At 34.4% G+C, this 21675-nt stretch overlaps 2 protein-coding genes across 2 annotated transcripts; both read right to left on the bottom strand.

The window, feature by feature from the left end:
* Nucleotides 1-682: 682 nt before the first annotated feature.
* LOC145105585 (uncharacterized) lies at nt 683-1123 on the bottom strand. The gene has a single exon (XM_079042669.1). The coding sequence runs from the start codon at nt 1121-1123 to the stop codon at nt 683-685; it is 441 nt and encodes a 146-aa protein (XP_078898795.1).
* A 15659-nt stretch (nt 1124-16782) lies between these two features.
* On the bottom strand, nt 16783-17945 carry LOC145105583 (putative F-box protein At1g67623). Its single transcript, XM_079042668.1, has 5 exons — nt 17830-17945; nt 17570-17738; nt 17349-17481; nt 16908-17136; nt 16783-16813 (listed from the first exon to the last, which is right to left on the bottom strand). The coding sequence occupies exons 1-5, from the start codon at nt 17943-17945 to the stop codon at nt 16783-16785; spliced, it is 678 nt and encodes a 225-aa protein (XP_078898794.1).
* Nucleotides 17946-21675: the final 3730 nt, after the last annotated feature.

The raw sequence follows: 21675 nt of genomic DNA, 5'->3' as shown, positions 1-21675 counted from the left end.
AGGTTCGTAGATCCGTCTTCATCACTTGCTACCACCATACAAATTTTCCCTTTGCTTCGGTTGTTGTCAACTTCTTCGTCTTCATCACCCAAGGACCATATTTGATGATCCCTTTTCACTTGAGCAACATAAGCTCTTGCCTTCTCTTTCTCCTAATCCTCCATTTCTTGAGCCATTCTGAGGTAAAATGCCTTGTCTTTTACCACGTTTGCTTTGTAGTCTCTGGCAAAGTGGTTTTCTTTCTGACACTTATGACAAACAAGAACTCCGTCTTTGTCTTCGGTAGTGGTACCGGAGTCTAAAGATTAGTTGATCTACGGGGTTTCTTTTGTCTGAGGGGCACTTGGTGACTGAGATGGATGGTGAGGATTTCTGGGATATTTGAATGGTTACTCTGCGGGTTGAAGTTGTGATTAAAGGGTGGTTTGGTAAACTTTTGGTTCTTTCGAAAGGAGGGTCGTGGGAGTCTGTTAAAATGTTTGCTGACCAGGGAAATGGCATTCTGAAACTCTTCTTCGTCATCAAGTTCTACATCAGCTTCATACGACTGCAGAGTGTTGTCATATGAAGGTTGGTATGATGACTCTGCAGGATATGCGTACTGAGGAGTTTTAAATTGTGGAGTTTGAGCCATCAAGGCGAATAGTCCACCCAGGTCTGCACAATCCTTTAACACCGTCGATTATTGGGCTTGAAGTTCACCGTATAGCTTGAGCAATGAGAGAGTATGGATCTTTCTGTCTCCTTGGACTATCATCTTAGTAGTAGTCCAATGTCTACCCAAACCATTCAGGAATTGCAGGTTTGTTTCATAATTATTGCGGACTGTACCAGCATTTGACAGCTTCATGACGATGAGGTTGAACCTTTTGAATGAATCGTCGATACTTTCACTGGGAAGAGCTTTAAAGTTGTTGAGCTCATTGAGAGCAGTGGTGAGCTTTTTCTCTTGAGCTTGTTCTGACCCCTGGTAAAGATTCTTGAGCACATCCCAGATCTCCTTGGCAAACTTGCAGTTGATGATGATGTCGAAGTTATCTGGAGCAACACCACATGAGATTTCATAAAAGGCTATGGCGTCTTTCTCCATTTTGTCAATATCATCATTTGTTGGTCGGTTCATGGTTTCCTGAGCTCCACCTAGTCATGCCTGAGCACCATCTTCTTGAATGGGAGCGAGAACAGGGACATGGGGTTCTTCTTCCACAGACCTCCATACATCTCTACCGAGCCTCGTAATATACCTTTCCATTCTCTGAGACCAATGGTGGTATTCACTTGCAACAAGTATTGGAGATCTATTCAAGCCTCCAACACTGTTGGAAATGTTCAATGAATAAGCTTGTGCCATATTTCCTTGTTTTTTTTTGTTTTTTTTTTTTTTGTTTTTTTTTTTGTTTTTTTTAGAATGAGCTTCAGTGGTATAGAAGGCTTTATAAAATCATAGTTTCATTTAAAAAGCAACCACTTTGGCTCTGATACCAATTGTTGAGAGAAAAACTTGAACAAACATTAGTCACAAGATAATATGATGCGGAATAATAAGTTAATCTCGAAGGATCTTGTTAGCTCAACAATAATAAGTTAGAAGAGTTATATTGCAAAAAATATAAAGGAAATAAATAGTGACAAGTTATATCAAGTAGACACCAAGTTGATTCATAATGAGTTTTGCATGCAAACACAAGTTAGTAAGTGTGATCAACTGTCACACCCCCGAATCGGGACGGCGAAACGTCTGGGGGCGGATGACTTCATGTACAGTATCATAACAATTGAATATGAATGAAACATAGAAACCAAACATCATACATTGGAAATACACACTTACATAGTTTACATATTGAACTTGTTCATCCATTACACAAAAGTAATAAAAGTAAAATTTCTTGAAGTCGTACCACTTGATCTCCTACTCGAGCTTATTACCTACTACTGATCCCTGAGAATACAAGTTAATTTAAAAACGTCAACATAAGAATGTTGGTGAGTTCATAAGTATATTTGAGAAAATGATTTGTTTAACTTTGTAATCACAAGAAAATCCTGTATTCTCTTAAAATAGTTTGGTATGTTTGTGTCCGATCTTGTATTAATGCATGTTTGTTATTGTTTAATAGAATGCCAAAACTGATTGAAGAGAATGTAAATAGAATGCCCCCAGATAACCCTATGTTTCCTATAAAAGAAGAAAAGAATAGTCTTCCGTAAATTTCATAATGTTAATTCCTCTAAATGAGCCGTCATAACCATACTAATTAACGACAATTTCGCCTGTCTTGGCGTTTGTTAACGCCGATGGAAAATAGAATAAGGTTATCATCACCCTAGACTGATGTAGTCTAACTATAGCGAACAGCTCAGGTGTGGGGTATCATCCCCGTATAGATCTATACACAAATCCCCGCTCTCCCTCCAAGAGACTCTGGTTATAACTACAGGCTACGATCGTACACTCAATAGGTGTCAACCGACACGTCTCACTATATCCTTAATCGAATTTTACGCGAAGAGAAACATATAAACTCATTCCGGGCCCAATGAACCATGTAAGCGGACCACTAAGTCTAACTAAACACATAAGTCATTTTCAGGTCCGAAAGGAATGAGATTATATAACATGGGCCCAATATATATGTAAAAGGACAACTAATGCCCATTTAACATGTAAGGTATTTACAGGCCCAAATAGCACGAAATTAGTATCCAAGGTCTGTCGCGCATGTTAATGGGTCAATGAGGCCCAATAAACATATAAATAGTATTTAGGACCTATCAAGCATATTAATGGGCCACTAAAGCCCAATATTATACGAATGACAAAATTAGTCCGTTTGTTATTTTATTGCTAGTATTAGTTCAATTATTTGTCAAATTGACTTAAAAATACCACTTTTGTAATCATATATATTAAATGCACATAAGTTAACATGTCTAGATTATTTAAAAGTATGTATAAGTCATATAAACTTGCATCTAACAAACGTATAAACACTTTTAGTAAGTTAAAACAATTTTCTGATTTTTGGCATTTACGTCTCTATTTTTAGAAAAATTATATAAAAATCATTGTAAGTCGAAATTTGGATCCGTCAACTCTGAGAGTTTAGAAAATGAGTCTACTTTCTTCATAATTTTTATTATAATTTTTCTGTGATCTCAAACCAGTGTCAAAATGTTCATCTCCACAGACTAGTACGAAATCCTTCCTGGAATGATAGGCAGTTTTGTAAAAATCGCCAAAAATTGTAGAAAAATCGTATGAACGCGTGAGAGTAGTCATTTTAAAGGTATAAAACTTAACGTTTTGCATGTAAAACAGTTTTGAAAAATATTACCATCAAGTTGGTCAAAACAGTCCGTAACTAGAGAAAAACTTTTCTGTTAAAAGCTGATTTTTGAGTTTAGGTTATAGATTTTTAAACACAACACTTGTTTTTGCTATTTTGAGTGTATAAATCTCAGATCTGCAAGTTTACATGACAACATATACTTTTCTCATAGTTTTTATGAAGATCTAAGTGATAAACTTCATATTTTTATATTTATGAAGTAAACAACACATAATCACCAAATAAATTATGAAAAACACACATAGTCATGCATATACACATAGATCTACACAACACAGCTTGTATTCTCCCCCAAAACTTAGTAAAAAATGAAAATAGGGGGTATGAACTCACCTTGAGGAGTTGGATTCGGTTTTGGTGAGAAGATAAGAGCACGTAATGTTGTTTTCGGCCTAGCACACCACTTTAAGAATATCTTCGAAGTTAATATGATTCTAGAAGCATAAACACGATATTTGTGATGTTTTGAGGAAGATCTAAACATAAGATGGATTTATCCAACTTAAGAGTGAAGTATCTTACCTAGTTTATGAAGCTTGAAAGAAAACTTCTTGAAGAACAAGTACCCACACAAATTTTTGAGCAAAGAGGTAAGAGATTTTCTTGAGAGAATTTGGTGGTTGAAATGTGAATGAAATGAGGATGGTGGTGGGAAAGTCCTATGGCCGAGAATTTTGAAGAGAGGAGAGAGAGTGAGAAGGGTCTTACATAGAAACATGAGATTGCTTGTTGTATGTTGTGTATTGTGCATGGAAATATGAGATTTCCTTGATGTATGGGAGGCTTATTGCATGGATATCCTCCATGCAATAAGGAGGTGTCACTTTTCTAAGGTAATTCATTTTTCATTTCATTTTTTTATATGAAACCGAGAATGCAGAGGTATTCGGCCCAAGGTTGGACCAAGAGATTAATTCTGATTTTTGGTTAGCCCAAAAAGGATATTCGGCCCATCAAAGTTTAATAAATGGGTTTTGGTTTCAAAGGGCCCAACAATATCAATTCTCGGCCCAACTAAGGCCCCTATGTGTGTTTTCATCCCAAAAGATCAAAGGAAGAAATTTATCGGCCCAATAGGGCCCAATAAAGAAGTCTTGGTCTAATACGGGTTTTAGGTTGAGAATTTATGGGTTAAGGCCTAAAAATGATTGAGTTTGGCTTATTGGATCGAGTTTTGGGTTTATACAAAGTGGTTTCGACTTGAATTATGATTCTTGAATGTGTAACTTATATAGTGTTGAAGTTTGATTTAAGTCAAAGGTAGGGTTACAAGGTTACACTAAGAATTTATCCTATACAAGGATAGAAAATATAACCCTAATTTGCTGGTTGTGACATCAAATAAATTAAAGAGGGACTCGGTTTATCAGCTAACATAATAGAGATAGAGATGAACGATCTTGTATTTCAATAAGAGTTTTGGGTGTGGTGTAGATACATGAAGAGGGATACTCTATTTATAGAGTCATGAAAGTAACATTGAAGAGTAAAATAATATTAAAACTACTGACAATGGTAACCATGAATGGTTCAATGGATAATACAATGTAAAAAATCAATGTCAGTAAAGGAACATAAACAGTCTTCATGTATCGTTTATCTCTCCGGTTGGTCTTCAAGTCTACAGTTCACAAAAGATAAAATATTCTCTGGTAAGATCTTCTCTGCGGTATCATCAAGACAACAGGTTTGCGGTTCCTTAGATGAAGAGGATCACTATTTGTTTCAACAAGACGGTATGTGACAACTAGAAAATTTTAGGTCAAACAAGGTCTAAGAGGTCTTGTGTATAAGTATACCCACAATGTATAGCAATGTAACCTTGTTACAATAAAACCTTGAAATCCAAAAGGGCATAAGTATATATATATATATATATATATATATATATATATATATATATATATATATACCTTGGAAATCCTATTTATAATAACCTCTTGGAAGCAAACAAGATATAACAAGGCAAGACTATTCAAATAGTTGGAATACAAATCATGAATTTAAAACAATATGTTATAATATTTGGCCTAGTACCCCACCCACCCTAGAACACCCCTAAACTGAAATCAACATATATGGAAGGATTAGGATCGAAATCACCCCCTTAGTGGGTGATTCAAAACCGAAATCACCATGAGAAAAGGAGGTACGACCGAAATCACAAGTTAGGAGTGTCACAAGGGTCGAAAACTCATGCCATTGGTCCACTAAGGCCGAAAACACCAAGGACTAAACCATTAAGGCCGAAAACTGCATGTGTGGAGGAGTTAGGACCGAAATCACAAGGGGAACAAGGTGATTTCGGTCATGTATTGCCGAAAACCCCATTGTGGCCCCTTCCCAAAGTGATAAGGTGTTGACCTTTTGATTTAAAAGTTTCCTCCTTTCCAATGCAAGTTAATACTCAGCAAACTTCTAAGCATTTGTCCAACAGTCACCCAAATAAATATCCCATCATACTCTTCCTCATATTAAGAACGAATTCATCCCCATAAACACCACTATTCTCCCATCCTACTTTCCGCTAACTCCCCTCTTCTCTCAAGAATCAATTTCAAGCCTCTAAAGAATTCAAATCCTCCAAGCATTGTTCTTAGATTTTGGTAAGTAATTTCGAAGTTTCCTAGAATTCTATACATTTTTATGTTAAGTTCATCCCATTTACACACATTAATATGTGTTAAACACATAGGATAACATTCTTTCCAAGAAAGTTCAACCACACCATTCAAGTGGTTAGGCTTGGAAATCTTCACTTCATCACTTCAAAACAACCCACAAATCCACTCAAGGTGAGTTCATACCCCCACATTTTCAAGATTTTTCATGTTTTTAGGGGGGGGGGAATACAAGTAAAACTTTATTTATCACACAAATATTTACATGTTTTCATCTTTATGTTAAAGATAAGATATTATTTGCATAATATATGGTTAATACTAATTTTTGTACAATTATTTGTGATATATATTAGTTTGAAATGGAAAACTAACAAAACAAACATAATCTATGTTATAAAATCATAAGAAATTTATGATTTATAAAACTACATGATTTTGCTTTTACTAAAATATAACTTTCATAACAAAGGGAGTACACTCTAGTTAGTTTACTATTTTGTGGGTTAAAACCCAAAACATAATGTTTTGACCTTACATTTTGAAACTAGACAAGATAATTACTACATATTTATATAAATGGTTATATAAATGTTCTTAACAAACAAACATGTTAAACTATAATAGGTATAGTTTATGGAACATACGTACTATTTCACTAAGTTCGAGATACAATACGGAAACAGACATATAAACTATAATAGGTATAGTTTATGAGACATACATACAATTTATTCATTACAGAAAGGATTTTCATTATTTTACACGTAACCGTCAATATAGCTTTGTGAGACACACTTCAAGTACTTATCTAAGTACCAACAAAAGACCTAACATTATAACCAAAGTCTCCTGGAAGGAGAGCGTGACATTTGTGTATAGATTTATATGGGACTGACAACCCCGCACCTGAATTGTTAGCTACAATTAGGCTGGCAGGCTTGGGGTGACAAATGTCGTACCAATTTCGACGCCTAAAGAAAGTCGTTTCAGGCCATCCTAGGTCATCAAGCATGGTTATAATAACTCACAATTTGTTAGTAACAATACGATTAGTGTATGAATACATAAATAACTTCAGTTAGTTTTATTTAATAATAAAACTACAATACAATATTTTACAGTACCGATGGTGAATCTAGGCACATACATTAAAAAGGATTACATACAAATACAATTATAGTATACTATTTCTAGTACAGTGCAACTTACATTTCTGATAGGACCATTATCGTTTTCTCTATGATTTCTTAGTGTATGCGTTAGGGTTATTAAAATGAAGAACTGATAGGCAGTCGAATGTGTTATTTCCACTTTACTTCCTGTTCCTTGTTTGGTTGTGGGCTTAGGGCAGAATCATTCAATCGACTGTCTGCTCGATCTTAATTATATATAATTCGTATACACTAAGCGATCATAGAAAGAACCGGTAAGGGTTACACTACCTACTCGAATTTCATATTTCGTATTACAAATTTTAAGCATAAGAAAACTTGTACATTTTTGGTCTTAAGGTCTAAGACTACATTTCATTTACAAAAGAAAATATAGGATTTTCTGGAAGAACACACTTACATTTTCAAGGAACAAGTGATAGATTTCTCATACAAACATGCTTATGAACTCACCAACTTAATTGTTGATACTTTTTAAAATCACTTGTATTCTCAGGAAACCAGTAGACAGGTATTCAACCCTTCTTGAGGGTCGGCGTCGTCATTGCATGTTTTCTACTTTTGAGTTATATGTATTTAACTTTTGAACAAACAAAGTGTTGTAAACAATGTAAACTTGAATTCTCAATGTATGAATGTTTGTGTTGCTATGTTTCAATTATATTCAATTGTTATGATATTGTACATGAAGTCACTCCATCCACCCCCAGACATTTCCGCCATTCTGGTTTGGGGGTGTGACATGGTAGAACACCAAACACCATTTCAGAGCGATGACTCCTCCATTTCCATTAAAGGAATTGGGTTCGCAGTTCATAAAGTCCTTGTACGAACACTCCCTTGGGTGTTCGTGAGTAACTCCGGGGTTGGTTAAGTGGGTACCGCTACCAGATCCGAAGGTACCACTTTCGCTGAAGTGAGCTAGAGCAGTTGCCACTGCGTAGGATATCGCTGATTGGAGAGCAGCAGGATCGAATTGTGGCGGAGTTAGTGGCGGTTGAGTTGGAGTTATTGGAGTAGTGCGTCTGTTTGATCTGCGAGGAGGCATCTTTGCTAACAGAATACAAAGATGAGATGGAATAAGTCTATAGCAGTGGATATAAGCCGAAAGCTGAAAGACCAAGGTTATCCTAGTTCTGAGTGTATCTAGTCCTGACTTCCACAGGGTTCTGGAAACAATTCATAAAAGGGTCTATACCAAATAAACTTTATGAATTAGAAATGGCTATCCTCGAATGAATATTTGTGACCTGAATAACTGTTACCAGTTGCATGTAAAGAAAATAATCATAACACATAGCGTGAGTAGTGTTTCCACTACCTCATTAAGTTCTACAAGATTATTATTTATTAGTGTGACGCATAAGACGTTTTGGTTACTTCGGCTGATCCTTCTTTGAAAAGTTTCTCATGAACTTGCTCTTGTCCCTCTTTGACTCTTTTGTTGACTGCTATGAGGAGTGGTTACACCTATCTGGTTTTGTCGTGCGAGAATGGAAGTGTCTAAAGAATCTATGAGTTTTAAGTGAAACATTATGGGGTGATCCTTACAGAGTCCTCCTATAATTGCACAATGTATACAAGCTGTATATAATTTAAGATTAAATAAACCTTCGAATAAGTGATCCTACTCCAAAACCACAACCAAACAAGGAACAGGTAGTGAAGCATAGATCAAAAATTCTAAGTCTATAAAATCTCAATTATATAAAACCTTGGAAGTATACACTCCAAAATTATAGATCTATCCGTAAGGGTCTTTTAAGTTATCACATAAGTTATTTATAGTGCCTAAAATACTCCTATAGTATTTTAATGTAATGTACTTGGTATGTTTTAAGCTTGTTGTCATGTTATAGTATCATAAAATACTCCCATAGTATTCTAACTTTGTGTACTGATATAGAAATCCCTTTAATAGTGTTTGGTAAGTTTGAAGACTGTTGCAACACCACATCACTCCCAAACACATGTCGGTCACATCTCGAATGAATATAGTTTATCAGGCTATATTGATCCTAGATATGATTACATAACTGTCCAGGTTTGACCGCAGTGTTCAACCTTTAAATACTTCCGTTCTGTACTTCTTGTGATACTTGTTCTAGTATGTATATATGTATAAGCATGTATGTATACTTTTATAAGGTATTGTTATATTTTTAAGATATAATATTATCCAGAGCACTTCGGCCCCATTGTATTTATAGTTGTATATCTTTTATCGGTTGATATACTTAGTTCACTATAAACAATGCTCTGATACCAATCTGTCACACCCCAAAACCGGAACGGCAGAAACGTTCGAGGGTGGAGGACGTCATGTTTAGTATCACAAGACATGCATCATAGTAATCAAAGTAATAAACAACCATTTCATTAGAAACAAAGTGTTTACAAAGTATGTGGTTCACAAAACATAGACTACATAAGTAGATAACAAAACAAGACATGAAGCCATCATGCTCCATCTTCTGAATTCCCAGTGCGCGTACCTGTCTACTAGTTACCTGATAATACAAGTTATTTTGAAAGAGTAGATCAGCATTAAATCTGGTGAGTTCATAAGATTTTAGTGATGTAAGTAAGTTGTAAGAAGTTGTAGTAAATTGTAAGTTCTGTTTAGAAAAGTTCGCTTGTTCCTCCAAAAAATCCTATATTTCCTGCTTTGATGAAAGATAAGTAAAAATGACTCTACAATCCTTTCTATGAGTACTAGATGGATACAAGTTATATAAAACTCAGAGTAAACAAACAATGGGTTGTGTGTATCTGCCCTAAGCCCACAACCAAACAAGGAACAGGAAATGAGGCGGAAGGCACACATCCCATTGTTTGTTAGATCATCGTTGTATATAACCCTTGCGTATTCACTTGGTACTCACGGAGTTAACTGTAATAGTTCCTTTATATTTGATGAAAAGATTCTTTAAGAAAACCCTTATTTCTTTTAGTAAAAATAGTAACCACAGTGGTTCCTTCTATAATCACTTAGTTTATACTAGCTATATATAATCTAATATCGAACAGATAGTTAATTGTGTGAATCTGCCCTTAGCCCACAACCAAACAACGAACAGGACTGAGGTGGAAAGCACACATCCAACTACCTATCGGGTATTAATGATATATAACCCTGATGTATAAACTAAAGTATTATAGAATTAACCACCTAAGGTCCTTTAAGTTATACTGGTTTAATAAAATGGATTAAACCCTTTTACTGGTAAGTTTCTAGCTATATATAATCTAATATCGAAAAGTATGTTTTGTACTAGAAAACGATGCTTTGAATTAGTGTCCTACGACCTGGCCTATACCTGGTACCCCTTATGATTACTTGGTGTATACAAATATATATATATATATATATATATATATATATATATATATATATATATATATATATAGCTAAGATCGAACAAATAGTAGGCTGGGTGAATCTGCTCTAAGCCCACAACCAAACAAGGAACAGGAAATGAAGCGGAAAGCACACATCCTACTACCTGTCGGATCCGATTAATATATCCCTGATGTATAAACTAAGGAATCATAAAGTTAGCATTATAGGTCCCTCTCTACTGAATGTACTAGAGTTAAATGTTCTTATTGTAGTTTGAAAAGATGTAAGTTTTCCCTAGTTTATAACTATCTTAACTCGAAAATAGTTTGCATTAAATTTCAAGTGGAACTGTCACAATATGAAAGTAATGGGAAAATGTAAGTACACAGTTGTCTTTTGAATTGACAAACTAAAGTACTGATTACCTTAAAACAAGTTTGTTTTATTAAGGTCATAATGTGATGGATAGTACCCATACTATACGCTATCCCTGCAAGAGATTCTGGGGACCAAACGCGACTTCCGCAAACAAATTGATAGGCCGTGTAAATTCATATTAAAGTTATATGATCATGTATACCTAATTTACTATCACCTTTTGTTTAGAACAATGAGTTAGTGATTATTGGTATAATTAGATCCTGTATTGTTCTCCTGCTATAGCATTTAGTATGTTCTTTCTGTTATCGCGTATTGTATCTTCCTCCCTGTTTCTCTTTATAGTATGATCTCTATGTTATCGTGTATTGTATCTACCTCCCTGATTCTCTTTATAGTATGATCTCTATGTTATCGTGTATTGTATCTACCTCCCTGATTCTCTTTATAGTATGTTCTAGCATCTAGTATGAACTGAACCCCTAAACTATACCTACTATAGTTACTAGTAAGTTTACTCGAACTTATATTGAAAAGGCTCATTTATCTACTAAGTTATGATTGTACTTTCAAAACGGAGTTTTATTAATTATAAAGTAACATAACTTAAAAAGAGTTTTTGAAATGTTTTGATCACTTATAAAAACATAATCAATCCTTTGAAAGATGTTTATAACAAACAATTACACAATTATCATTGTGTTCAACTTGTATTCCCCCCCCCCCCCCTTAAAAGCATTTAAAACAGTTTAAAAGATTGATTATAGGGGTATCAACTCACCTTATGTGGGTGATTCAATCGAATATGCGCGTAAGGATGAGAAGTTCCACGAATGAATTCCCGAGACACAAACGAGTCCTAATGACATATAATGGCATATATTGGCATGAATTTAGTGTTTAAAGCAACTAACATTCTAGGAAACACCCTTAGGGACTAGGAAACACTTGAAATGAAGTGTTGAAATCACATGTGATTGATTAAAGGGATGTTTATGGCCATCAATTGGTGTTTACGGCCATGGGTTTACGACCGTAAACTCATGGTAAAATGTGTACAAGAGGGTGATTGAATGATAGGGAAGCTTGTGGGACAATGGCTCAACAAGAGGATGAGCAAAACTAACCTTTTGGAAGGTTTTGAGGTGTTTGCGGCCAAGATGGATAAGTTTACGGCCAAGCAAGGAGTTTACGGCCGTAAACTCATGAACATTATGCACAAGATGGTGTTTTAAAGTCCTATCTATCATCCATTAGGGGTTCAAGGTCTAATGCTTGGATATGAGAAGGGTTTGCGGCCAACATGTGACCAAAACATGGGTTTACAGACAAGGGAGATTCCATGGCCGTAAACTCTTGATGTTTATGCTAAGGTGGTTGTTTCAAGACTATGATCTAGTGTTTAACTTGTCTAACTAGATGATAGATGGAATACTCACACTTTTGAGGGCCTTTGAGGAGTTTTCGGCCACCAAGAACAAGTGTGTGTTCTTGGTGTTCTTGGTGAAAGTTGATGATCTTGAAGATCTAACCAAAAGAGATGATTTTATGGATGAAATCTTAGGGGTGTACTAGATTAAGAAGAATAACAACTCAAAGATGGAGGAAACACTTACGTTTTTGAAGATCTAGGATGAAAGGCTTGATGATACTTGAGAGAGAATGGATGTTCTTGAGTTGAAAGTGTAAGAATGAAACAAAAGTGAAGGAATTGAGACTTAAGGGGGGAGTTTACGGCCAACCTTGAGTTTACGGCCGTAAACTCGTGTGTTATGGCTGTGAACTCCTTTCGGTGGTGTTTAAGGCTTGAATGTTGTACAGTGACACTAGCAGGTACTTCCTAACACTCATTCCTTGATTGTACTTGGCTTAGAACACTCAAACAGACTCTAGACAGTGCTAAAAGGTAGCAGGAGCGAGTCTGACTTAAGGTTGATTGTACTGACTTTACAAGGCAAAAAATTTCGGGTTGTCACACATTTTCTTTTCCAACCAAAACTCTCTTCATTTTAACTTTCCAATGATCATACTCTTCAACAACTACCAGTGGGTCATGCGATGAGCAACCCATGCTATTTGTGATTTTCATTGAATACATTTGTTAAGATTGATTAGAAGCAGCCATTGATATTAAGATATTGGAGCTGAAGTGGTATATAGAAGAACTTTTATCCTAAACACATAAATGATTAAGATACCAAGGTAATCTTAAATCAACTATAATATAATCCTATGAATTCAAAGGACAACCACTTAGTCTCTGATACCAATTATGAGTACTTAAACTCTATTAAATGCATGGACAAGGTTTGCAAATACAAACATTGAATTAACCTTTAATATCGATGGTTGCTAGTAATTAAGATCCAGTCAAGTCTGGTCAAACCAGTCAAGACTTAAAGTAAATAACTCAACAAAGTATTCAAGAAGATTAAATAAAGCAAAGTATAAACAAAGTAAAGTAATTAAGAACAAGAAGAATTTATGAGAGAAGATTGACAGAAAATATAAGTGAAGTGAAGGATTCCATTTGATGTTCAAAAGAAGTGTAAAGGATGAAAGTTTGGTACAAGGTTAACACTTCCTTTTATATCCAAAGGAAGCACAACAAGACAACTACATAGAATAAAGAGTGTTTGTAAAAGTAAACAAAATCCTAATAAAGTGGATTTCCTCTTAATCAACGGTAGGCTAAAAATGGAATACAACCAAAAGAACTTTCATCATTTCAGGGAAAGTTGACTAAGTTCCGAATGTGAGGCATCTCGGAACTAGTCATCTCGGAGTGTTTATCTCTGAATTTTCATTTCATCTTTGAAACTACATTCCATCTTGGAATGAGGAATAATCTTCGACTCTTCATCTCAGTTGAGGAGTGATCTCGGAATCACTTCTTCATCTCGGATGCTTCACTTCTTCATCTCGGAGTCTTCACTTCTAAACACTTCATCTGGGAATGAGAGACTATCTCGGAATCACTAATGAGAGACTATCTTGGAATCACTATGTAATCTAAGAATCATTACCATCTCGGAATGGCTGGACATCTCGGATCATCTAAGGGATAATTTCAAGTACTAATAGTAAATGTTCCATGGAGTTAAAAATACCATGGACAAATATGGTCTATAGTTTACATATAATTATTGGGATTTCAGCTTCAATCCTTTACATGTCTTGTGTAATGATTGATGTTGCAGTTAATATTTTAAAGAAAAGACTCAACTCTGTTAATGCTTCCTAAACACATTTTGGAAACATCTCGCGAAATGAAATTGGCATCAATCATTGCATAAAAACATGTCAATCATGGCCTTCCATTCTAAACAGTCTACACGCGGTCAAATCAATACACCTCCCCAAATTAGAAACATAACCATCGGGGAAATGAGATTTCTCCACCCATTCGCATATGGCATTCTTTTGATTCTTGTCTACCACATAGTACCCTCATTTCTCTACTTATACTCCTTTTCTCTTCCTACAATAGAGTTTCAGATCTTATGTCGCTGCTGAATTGTCCTTTGTATTCGCTTTGACATCCATTACTGTGTAAAAAAGTTCTCAAATAAAATTTTCTCAATATGCATGGGATCAAAATTATGTATAATGAGATTTGTTTTCTAATATGGTAAATCCCAAAATATGCTTTTCTTTTTCTAACCATCATTTCCACATGCTTTGTTTACAGCATCAACATTTAGTTCAGTTACCTTTAACAAACCTAATTTTTCAGTTTTTGTTAGATTTTGTTCATCATTCTTAGTTGGAGGAGGACCTTCTGTCACTACACGATTCCTCTTGAACTTATTCTTATCCTTTCAATATGGGTGATTTTCCTGGAGGAATCTTCTATGGCAGTCAAACCATGACATCTTGTTACCATTCTTTAGCCTAAATGTTTGTGTATATTTCCCACAATGTGGACATGTTAGCTTACCTACTGTAGATCATCCTGAAAACATTGCATAAGCTGGAAAATCACTAATTTTCCATATCAAAGCTGCTCGTAATTGAAAATTTTGTTTTAAAGATATATCATATGTTAATACGCCTTCTGCCCATAACTAGTCTAATTCTACAACAACTAGTTGCAGAAATACATCTATTTTATGCTTAGGATTTGTTGGTCATGGCACAAATACAACCAAAAACATGTAAGGCTCTTTCAAGCACATGGAAGGTGACAAATTATAAGGTGTTATAATAATAAGCCAAGATGAATATTGTTTTCCAAATGTTCTATGTGGTGCAAACCCATCTTTACAAAGGCCTAGTACATAAAGTATTTCGACTACAAATGAAGGATGAATTATGTCAAAGTGCTTCCCAGCTTCGGAATGAGAAGCATGACACATTACACCATCATCATGGCCATGATCCTCGGAGTGCCATCGCATGGAAGCGGTTGTGGCTTGTGAAGCATACAGTCTCTTCAGCCTTGGAGTCAAAGGAAAGTAAGGCATTCTCTTATATGGATGTGCAAACATGTGGACAAAATTTTTGATGGTTTGTACCTATCTGCATTGCAAAATTTTCACCGATAAAGCTCTTTGTCTCCCCTCCAATATATCATACATATGGACCTGCAGCAGTCAATCACATCCACAAGAAAACCTAGTGTTTGTATTAACTTTTTGCTCCCATATAAAATACCTACCACATTATTCTCCTCCGGTAACCCATCAATCATCAATTGGCAGATAGCATCATAACATTGTTCAGGCATGTGATACTATGATTTTTATATTCAATAGTCTAGCTACAACAGACAGTTGTGTGACTTTTTCACATCCAGACCATAACTCTTTATCTGCTGCCTCTAGCATGTCAAAAGAAAAATTATCTTTTGTATTTGGCTCCTCCGTAGGATTACTAGTAAAAAAAATCAGGATCCATTACATCTACAATCATTTCTCTATAACTACATTCACGATCTTCATTCAAATTTGTGTATGAATCATCCACCCTTAAAGGCATATTGTCATCAACGGATGTTTTGCCACGTATATCCCAAAACCAATAATTTCGAACAAAACCAAACTTGTACAAATGATGCTTTATAGTATCAGGCTCTACATATGGTATGTTACGACATTTGATGCATGGAAATTTGATTTTATCTTGGTCCATAAACCTTTCTTTACTTGTAGCAAAGTCTATGAATTTTTTCACTACTTGTATGAAAACAGAATACAGAAAACTCCGAATATCTTTTCTTTCATTCATCCACATTCTATTAATGTTGTTCATGATGTTAAATCTTTACAATATACATTTAAAGCACATAATATTATGTTCATTACTATGGCTTCGATTTGATAGATGGTATTTGAAATAATCACATATGTACAATACAAATATTGAAAATTTATCTTTACTATAATTCGTTTCACAAATTGACCAAGTGATGAATCAATCTTGACAGTTTTCTCGTTTGTACAAGACAATCACTTTGATGATTTGATAAAGGCGTAGAGTATTTGGAGAAAGGTTTAATTGAAATTGAGAATTTCATAACACAATTTCAAAGAAAGAGTGTTTGAGGGGACCGTCGACAACCCTTCATCATGATTTCGATGTGGAGGATGAAGACTATGTCAAAATATTTATTATATATTATTCAATAATTCAAAACATTAAATATAGCAACATACATAAAATTATTACCGAAATTCTATATATAATAATAAGTTATACCAAATATAGAAACGCTATTATACTTACTAACAAAATAACAACCTAAAAAAATAAAATTATATACAAAATACATCCATTGTCAATAAAGTAACATACAATAAATTAACATATATGACCAAATTGATAATTATATCACAACCATATAATTTTACTAACATATTATAAATACTATTGAAAGTCATTACTTAATAATTACAACTATTTTTCATTTGTCATTCATCCATATATGCATCCACAAAAAAACTATAAAAAAAAAGTAATATTGACAACATTTACCAACCATTATCCATTACTACACATTCCTCATAAACCTAAAAATTGATCATACTGTACATACCAACGACAAGCTTCACAATACTTTTGTAGGTCATCCTCTTCTATAAATGATGCAAATGCCCCTTTAATGGAATGATCTTCATTTTCACATTGGGAGGTGATGTTATCTGTAGTAGGTTTATAAACAACACCTACATCACTCAACAATTGTCTGGCACTCTCAACATAATCTAGATACTCTGCAAAATCCGAAGCCTCCGCATGGAAATACTCATCAAGTATAGCCGAACCTACAAGTACACATTAAAAATATTTTCAACCCAATGTAGCAGTTTCAATTTGATTGATTATACAACACATCACAAACTTTCTAAAATCTATTATTTTTATATTAATACTAAAATTAAAGATTTATGTGGCCAATACATTGTACAAACTATAAACATATATTAACTAATAATAACTATATACAAAATGTAATTTACATATATACTATAGTTACCTTGATCAGATTCAGGAGGCCCTTGTGATATGTAGATCATCCCAAGCAAATAATTTGCCTCGCGATGATGATCATCTCCCACATTATTCATCAACCTCATTCCCAAATCAAAATTTACCTTACAGAAGTACTCCTCTTATTAACAGCATAACAATACCATTGAGAACAATAATAGTAAAAAAATAAATCCAATTATATAAGATTATTCATATTACACATACCACTCCTTGTCTATACATTGCTTCTGTGTTTCTATGATGTGCACAGTTGTATATAAATGCATCAACCCTAAGAGTTTTGGAACCCAACCCTTCAGCAACAAGAAACTTGTTGAGGGATACTTGTCTGAACACTTCATTTTCTTTCCCTGTTGTATTCATCTTTTTCAAACTTCATAAATTAAAATTTACATTTAATAATTAATAAATCAATTTATACTTCACAAAATATAGTTTCATAAGTTAATATTTATGAGAATTACTAAAGTCTTGCAGACATAATGTATTTAGCGGATTCTGACCCTAACGTTGCAATAATCCGACTCAGAATCTCAACAGGAAGATCATCCAACGACATACACACTCTTGTATTCGACATTCTACTAACAAAATAGACATTGCATATTTTATATTTTTTTAAGAAAAAATGGGTAAATGTGCAATAAGGCGATCGATTCCAACTTAAATGGGAAGAAAAAAAAACTTACTTTGATGCACTGATTGTGGAAGAAGTATCGGCTTCAAGAATCTTGGCGAAAATCGATTATGAAAAGGATTATCTTTCAAATATTTTGAAGATTTATTTGATCGTAGGCAGTCTGATCTTGGGGGAGATTGCGGACAATCGGAATGGCCTGAAGAACTGAAACGACATGATGACGTCGGAAACATCATGATGCCAAAAAGATGTAGAGTTTAAAAAGACCAAGTTGCCCTTGAAATAATTCGTAATGTTTGATTACTAATGGTAGTTTTGTGAAAACACATTATCCAAAAAAAAACTTACCTTTTTTAGTACACAACCGGTACAATTTAACTTTGCCTTATCAAAAACTCATTAATTAATGAGAAAATGGCATAATTGCCCTTGTAAATACAATGATTAATGTAGGATTACAAAGGATATTTTTTTGTCAAAACAAATTAACTCAAATAGGAATTACTTTATGGTCTCCAATGTTGTAAGTAAAGGTAGTTAAATCAATCTATTAAATGTTAGGATGCTAATATATTTGGAATATGAATGATAATAACAATATATACAAGATTAGCATACAGATGTTCGAACAACATAGAATAAAAAACAAGTAGCTAGTTATATATTAAAATTATTGATTATAGATAACAAAGTCTATATATTAAAATGATAGAATATTCAACTAAAAATATCTAATCTATTTACTAAGCTTATTACATTTCTTATTTATATCTTTCCTCATGTCACGAAGGTCTTCAAGATATTTAACTTCTTGTTTTTCCAACTTGATCTCGTCATAAAGATATTTGGATACATCATCTTTGTGAATCATGTTAGTTGACTCAATCCATGTTCGCTTCTCCTCACGCTTCACCTAATATATTTTGATTTATATTTATCTTTATGGTCTTTTCAATTCTATTGTGCAATATTTTAGGCATTCCAAAATTAACCCATGAACCATGACCTATAAGTAACTACCACATGACCCATGACCCATATGTCATCCATGGGTAATAAAATTAAGTTGTATGGGTTAGGGCTAAGGGTTATGGCATTAAGTCATATGGGCTAGGGTTTAAGGGTATTACATTAAGTCGTATGGGCTAGGGTTTAAGGGTTATGGCATTAAGTCATATGGGTTAGGGTTTAAGGGTTATGGCATTAAGTCATATGGGTTAGGGTTTTAGGGTATGGCATTAAGTCATATGGGTTAGGGTTTAAGGGTTATGGCATAAAGTCATATGGGTTAGGGTTTAAGGGTTATGGCATTAAGTCATATGGGTTAGGGTGTAAGGTTCTTAACATGAAAATATAAGCCACTACCACACCCAATGCACATGACCCATGACCCATATGTATCCATGGGTCTTAACATGAAACTGTAAGACACTACTACACCCAATGCACATGACCCATGACCCATATGTCTCCATGGGTCTTAACATGAACTGTAAGCCACTACCACACCTAATGCACATGACCCATGATCCATATGTCATTAATGGGTCTTAACATGAAACTGTAAGCCACTACCACACCCAATGCACATGACCCATGACCCATCCGGCATCCATGAATCTTAACATCAAACTGTAAATCCACTACCACACCCAATACACATGACCCATGACCCATATGGCATCCATGGGTCTTAACATGAAACTGTAAGCCACTACCACCCGATGAACCCTAACCCATTGTCACTTGTACGTCATTAATGGGTCGTAACTTTCAATATTTATTTTATTTTATGCTATCAATACGCCTTTTATATAAAAATGTTGTTTCAATCATAGCAACATAAAGATTTACATTATCTATGTACATTTTTTAATATTGTTTAATTCTCATTTATAATTTTAAATTACGTTTTTTAATAATTTCTAATCTAATGATCGCATATATGTCGTTATGGAATGAACACCTCATTACCCTTTGTTCTTTCTTCACATTACCCTTTCTATCTCGCTGGAACTACTTTAAAATTTTTGAATTACTAAATTATTAGCGCTAATTTGTATTTTAACAGTTTGAATTTTTCATTAGTGGAGGTCCAAAAAAATTCGCAAGTCTTTTCCCTACAACCTACACACGTTAAGACTGCATATTATGGTCAGTTACCTTATTAGAAATAGGGTTTAAATTTTCTATCATCATCTCTGGCGGCTCTCTGATCCAAACTTACATTTCTTCATTACGTTTGTGTACTCATTACTTTGGCGATATACGTTTTCACTCATACAAAATATATTTTTATTTACTATTGTTCTGATCATCGTTTCTTATCCTCTAATCATCATACTATTTTTTTACATGTGCTCAGGAAAAATGTCGAACTTGAAATCAAAAAGGAGCATCCGATGTTAAGCCAAAAGATTTCGTTGCACCTCAAGTTTTGAACCGCAACTGGACTTCAACTATAATATTCTTAAACAAACGTTTAGTTGATGAAGATTTTGACTTCTCAAAATCATCGACCACATATATGCACTTACATCTACTACCAAAACCTCCAAACCAAAACCATCGACACCATCCTCAGCACATACATTGATCACTACCACATCCTCACCATCTCTATCTACAACAATAAATTCAGCACCTACATCATCAACTCCATCCTCAGCACCTACACATACAACCAAAACTTCAGGACCTTCATCGACACTGGTACCATCAGCACCTACAGTAACTACCACATCCTCAACAACAGATAAATTTATCCCAGCACATACCCCAGAATCTACCCCATCACAAACACCAAAAACAGTAACTACATCCACAACAAATTCTAATGGATATGTTGTGGAAATTGTAGGTGGTGAAAATGATTCTTCTGCTTATGGTCCAGATGGACATTTACAAATTGATGTTTGGAAAAAATCATGAGTTACCAATCATACCTTACATAATTTTTACAATATATAACCTTCTGGTCTACACATACATACAAATTCAAAACTAAAACTATCATATTTTTTGTAGGCTCCTGCCACCAGGCCCTTGTACTACCTAAATTAGCAAACCATCTGTTCAAAGAGTTGATGCAGAAGGGTACACTTGGGGAAAAGTAAGCAACAAAACACGGGAATTATATTAGGAGGAGTTCAAGGTATTTAATTATATGTTTTAAATTATTGTTGGTTAAACATTTAGATTTAAACTTATGTGTATTTTTTGTGTAGAAAAACTGTTGTTGGGAAGAAGCAAAATACACAAGTGAGAAAAGCTTGGGAAAGTAAAGTGGCACAATGTTATGGCCAATATCTGTTCAATATGCGGAACATAAAAAGAAACCCAACTGGCAAGAAACCAGCTCATATCACACTAGAAGTATGGAACTCATGGCAAGCTAAATGGAGTATAGATGAATACAAGCAGAAATCTAATCAGAACAAGATTAATAGGCGTAATGGGGTAGCTAATGGAATACCACAACCTACCCATAACGTTGGATTCACTTCTCATTTGAAGGTTGCTTCTGATTTGGTAAGTTTTTTTTTAACGGTACATCTGAGTTTGTATGTTTATGTGTATGTGTATATATATTACATGTTGTGGTATTTATGCAGAAGAGGAAATTAGGACATTGATCTATCACATAATGAACTGTTCTTGTATACACATA

Source organism: Lactuca virosa, chromosome 4, assembly GCF_052849685.1.
Source record: "Lactuca virosa cultivar CGN04683 chromosome 4, Lactuca_virosa_CGN04683_v6, whole genome shotgun sequence".
NCBI classification, from domain to species: domain Eukaryota; kingdom Viridiplantae; phylum Streptophyta; class Magnoliopsida; order Asterales; family Asteraceae; genus Lactuca; species Lactuca virosa.
This window is presented reverse-complemented; position numbering and strand designations above follow the sequence as displayed.

What these genes read in the sequence shown, in the direction of transcription:
- LOC145105583 (XM_079042668.1), bottom strand. Translation starts at nt 17,945, where the DNA reads ATGTCGAATACAAGAGTGTGTATGTCGTTGGATGATCTTCCTGTTGAG. An exon ending in CAATGTATAGACAAGGAGTG is followed by an intron (nt 17,482 to 17,569) that starts GTATGTGTAATA and finishes TGTTAATAAGAG; the next exon opens with GAGTACTTCTGTAAGGTAAA. An exon ending in GCCTCCTGAATCTGATCAAG is followed by an intron (nt 17,137 to 17,348) that starts GTAACTATAGTA and finishes GTGTACTTGTAG; the next exon opens with GTTCGGCTATACTTGATGAG.
- LOC145105585 (XM_079042669.1), bottom strand. Translation starts at nt 1,123, where the DNA reads ATGAACCGACCAACAAATGATGATATTGACAAAATGGAGAAAGACGCC.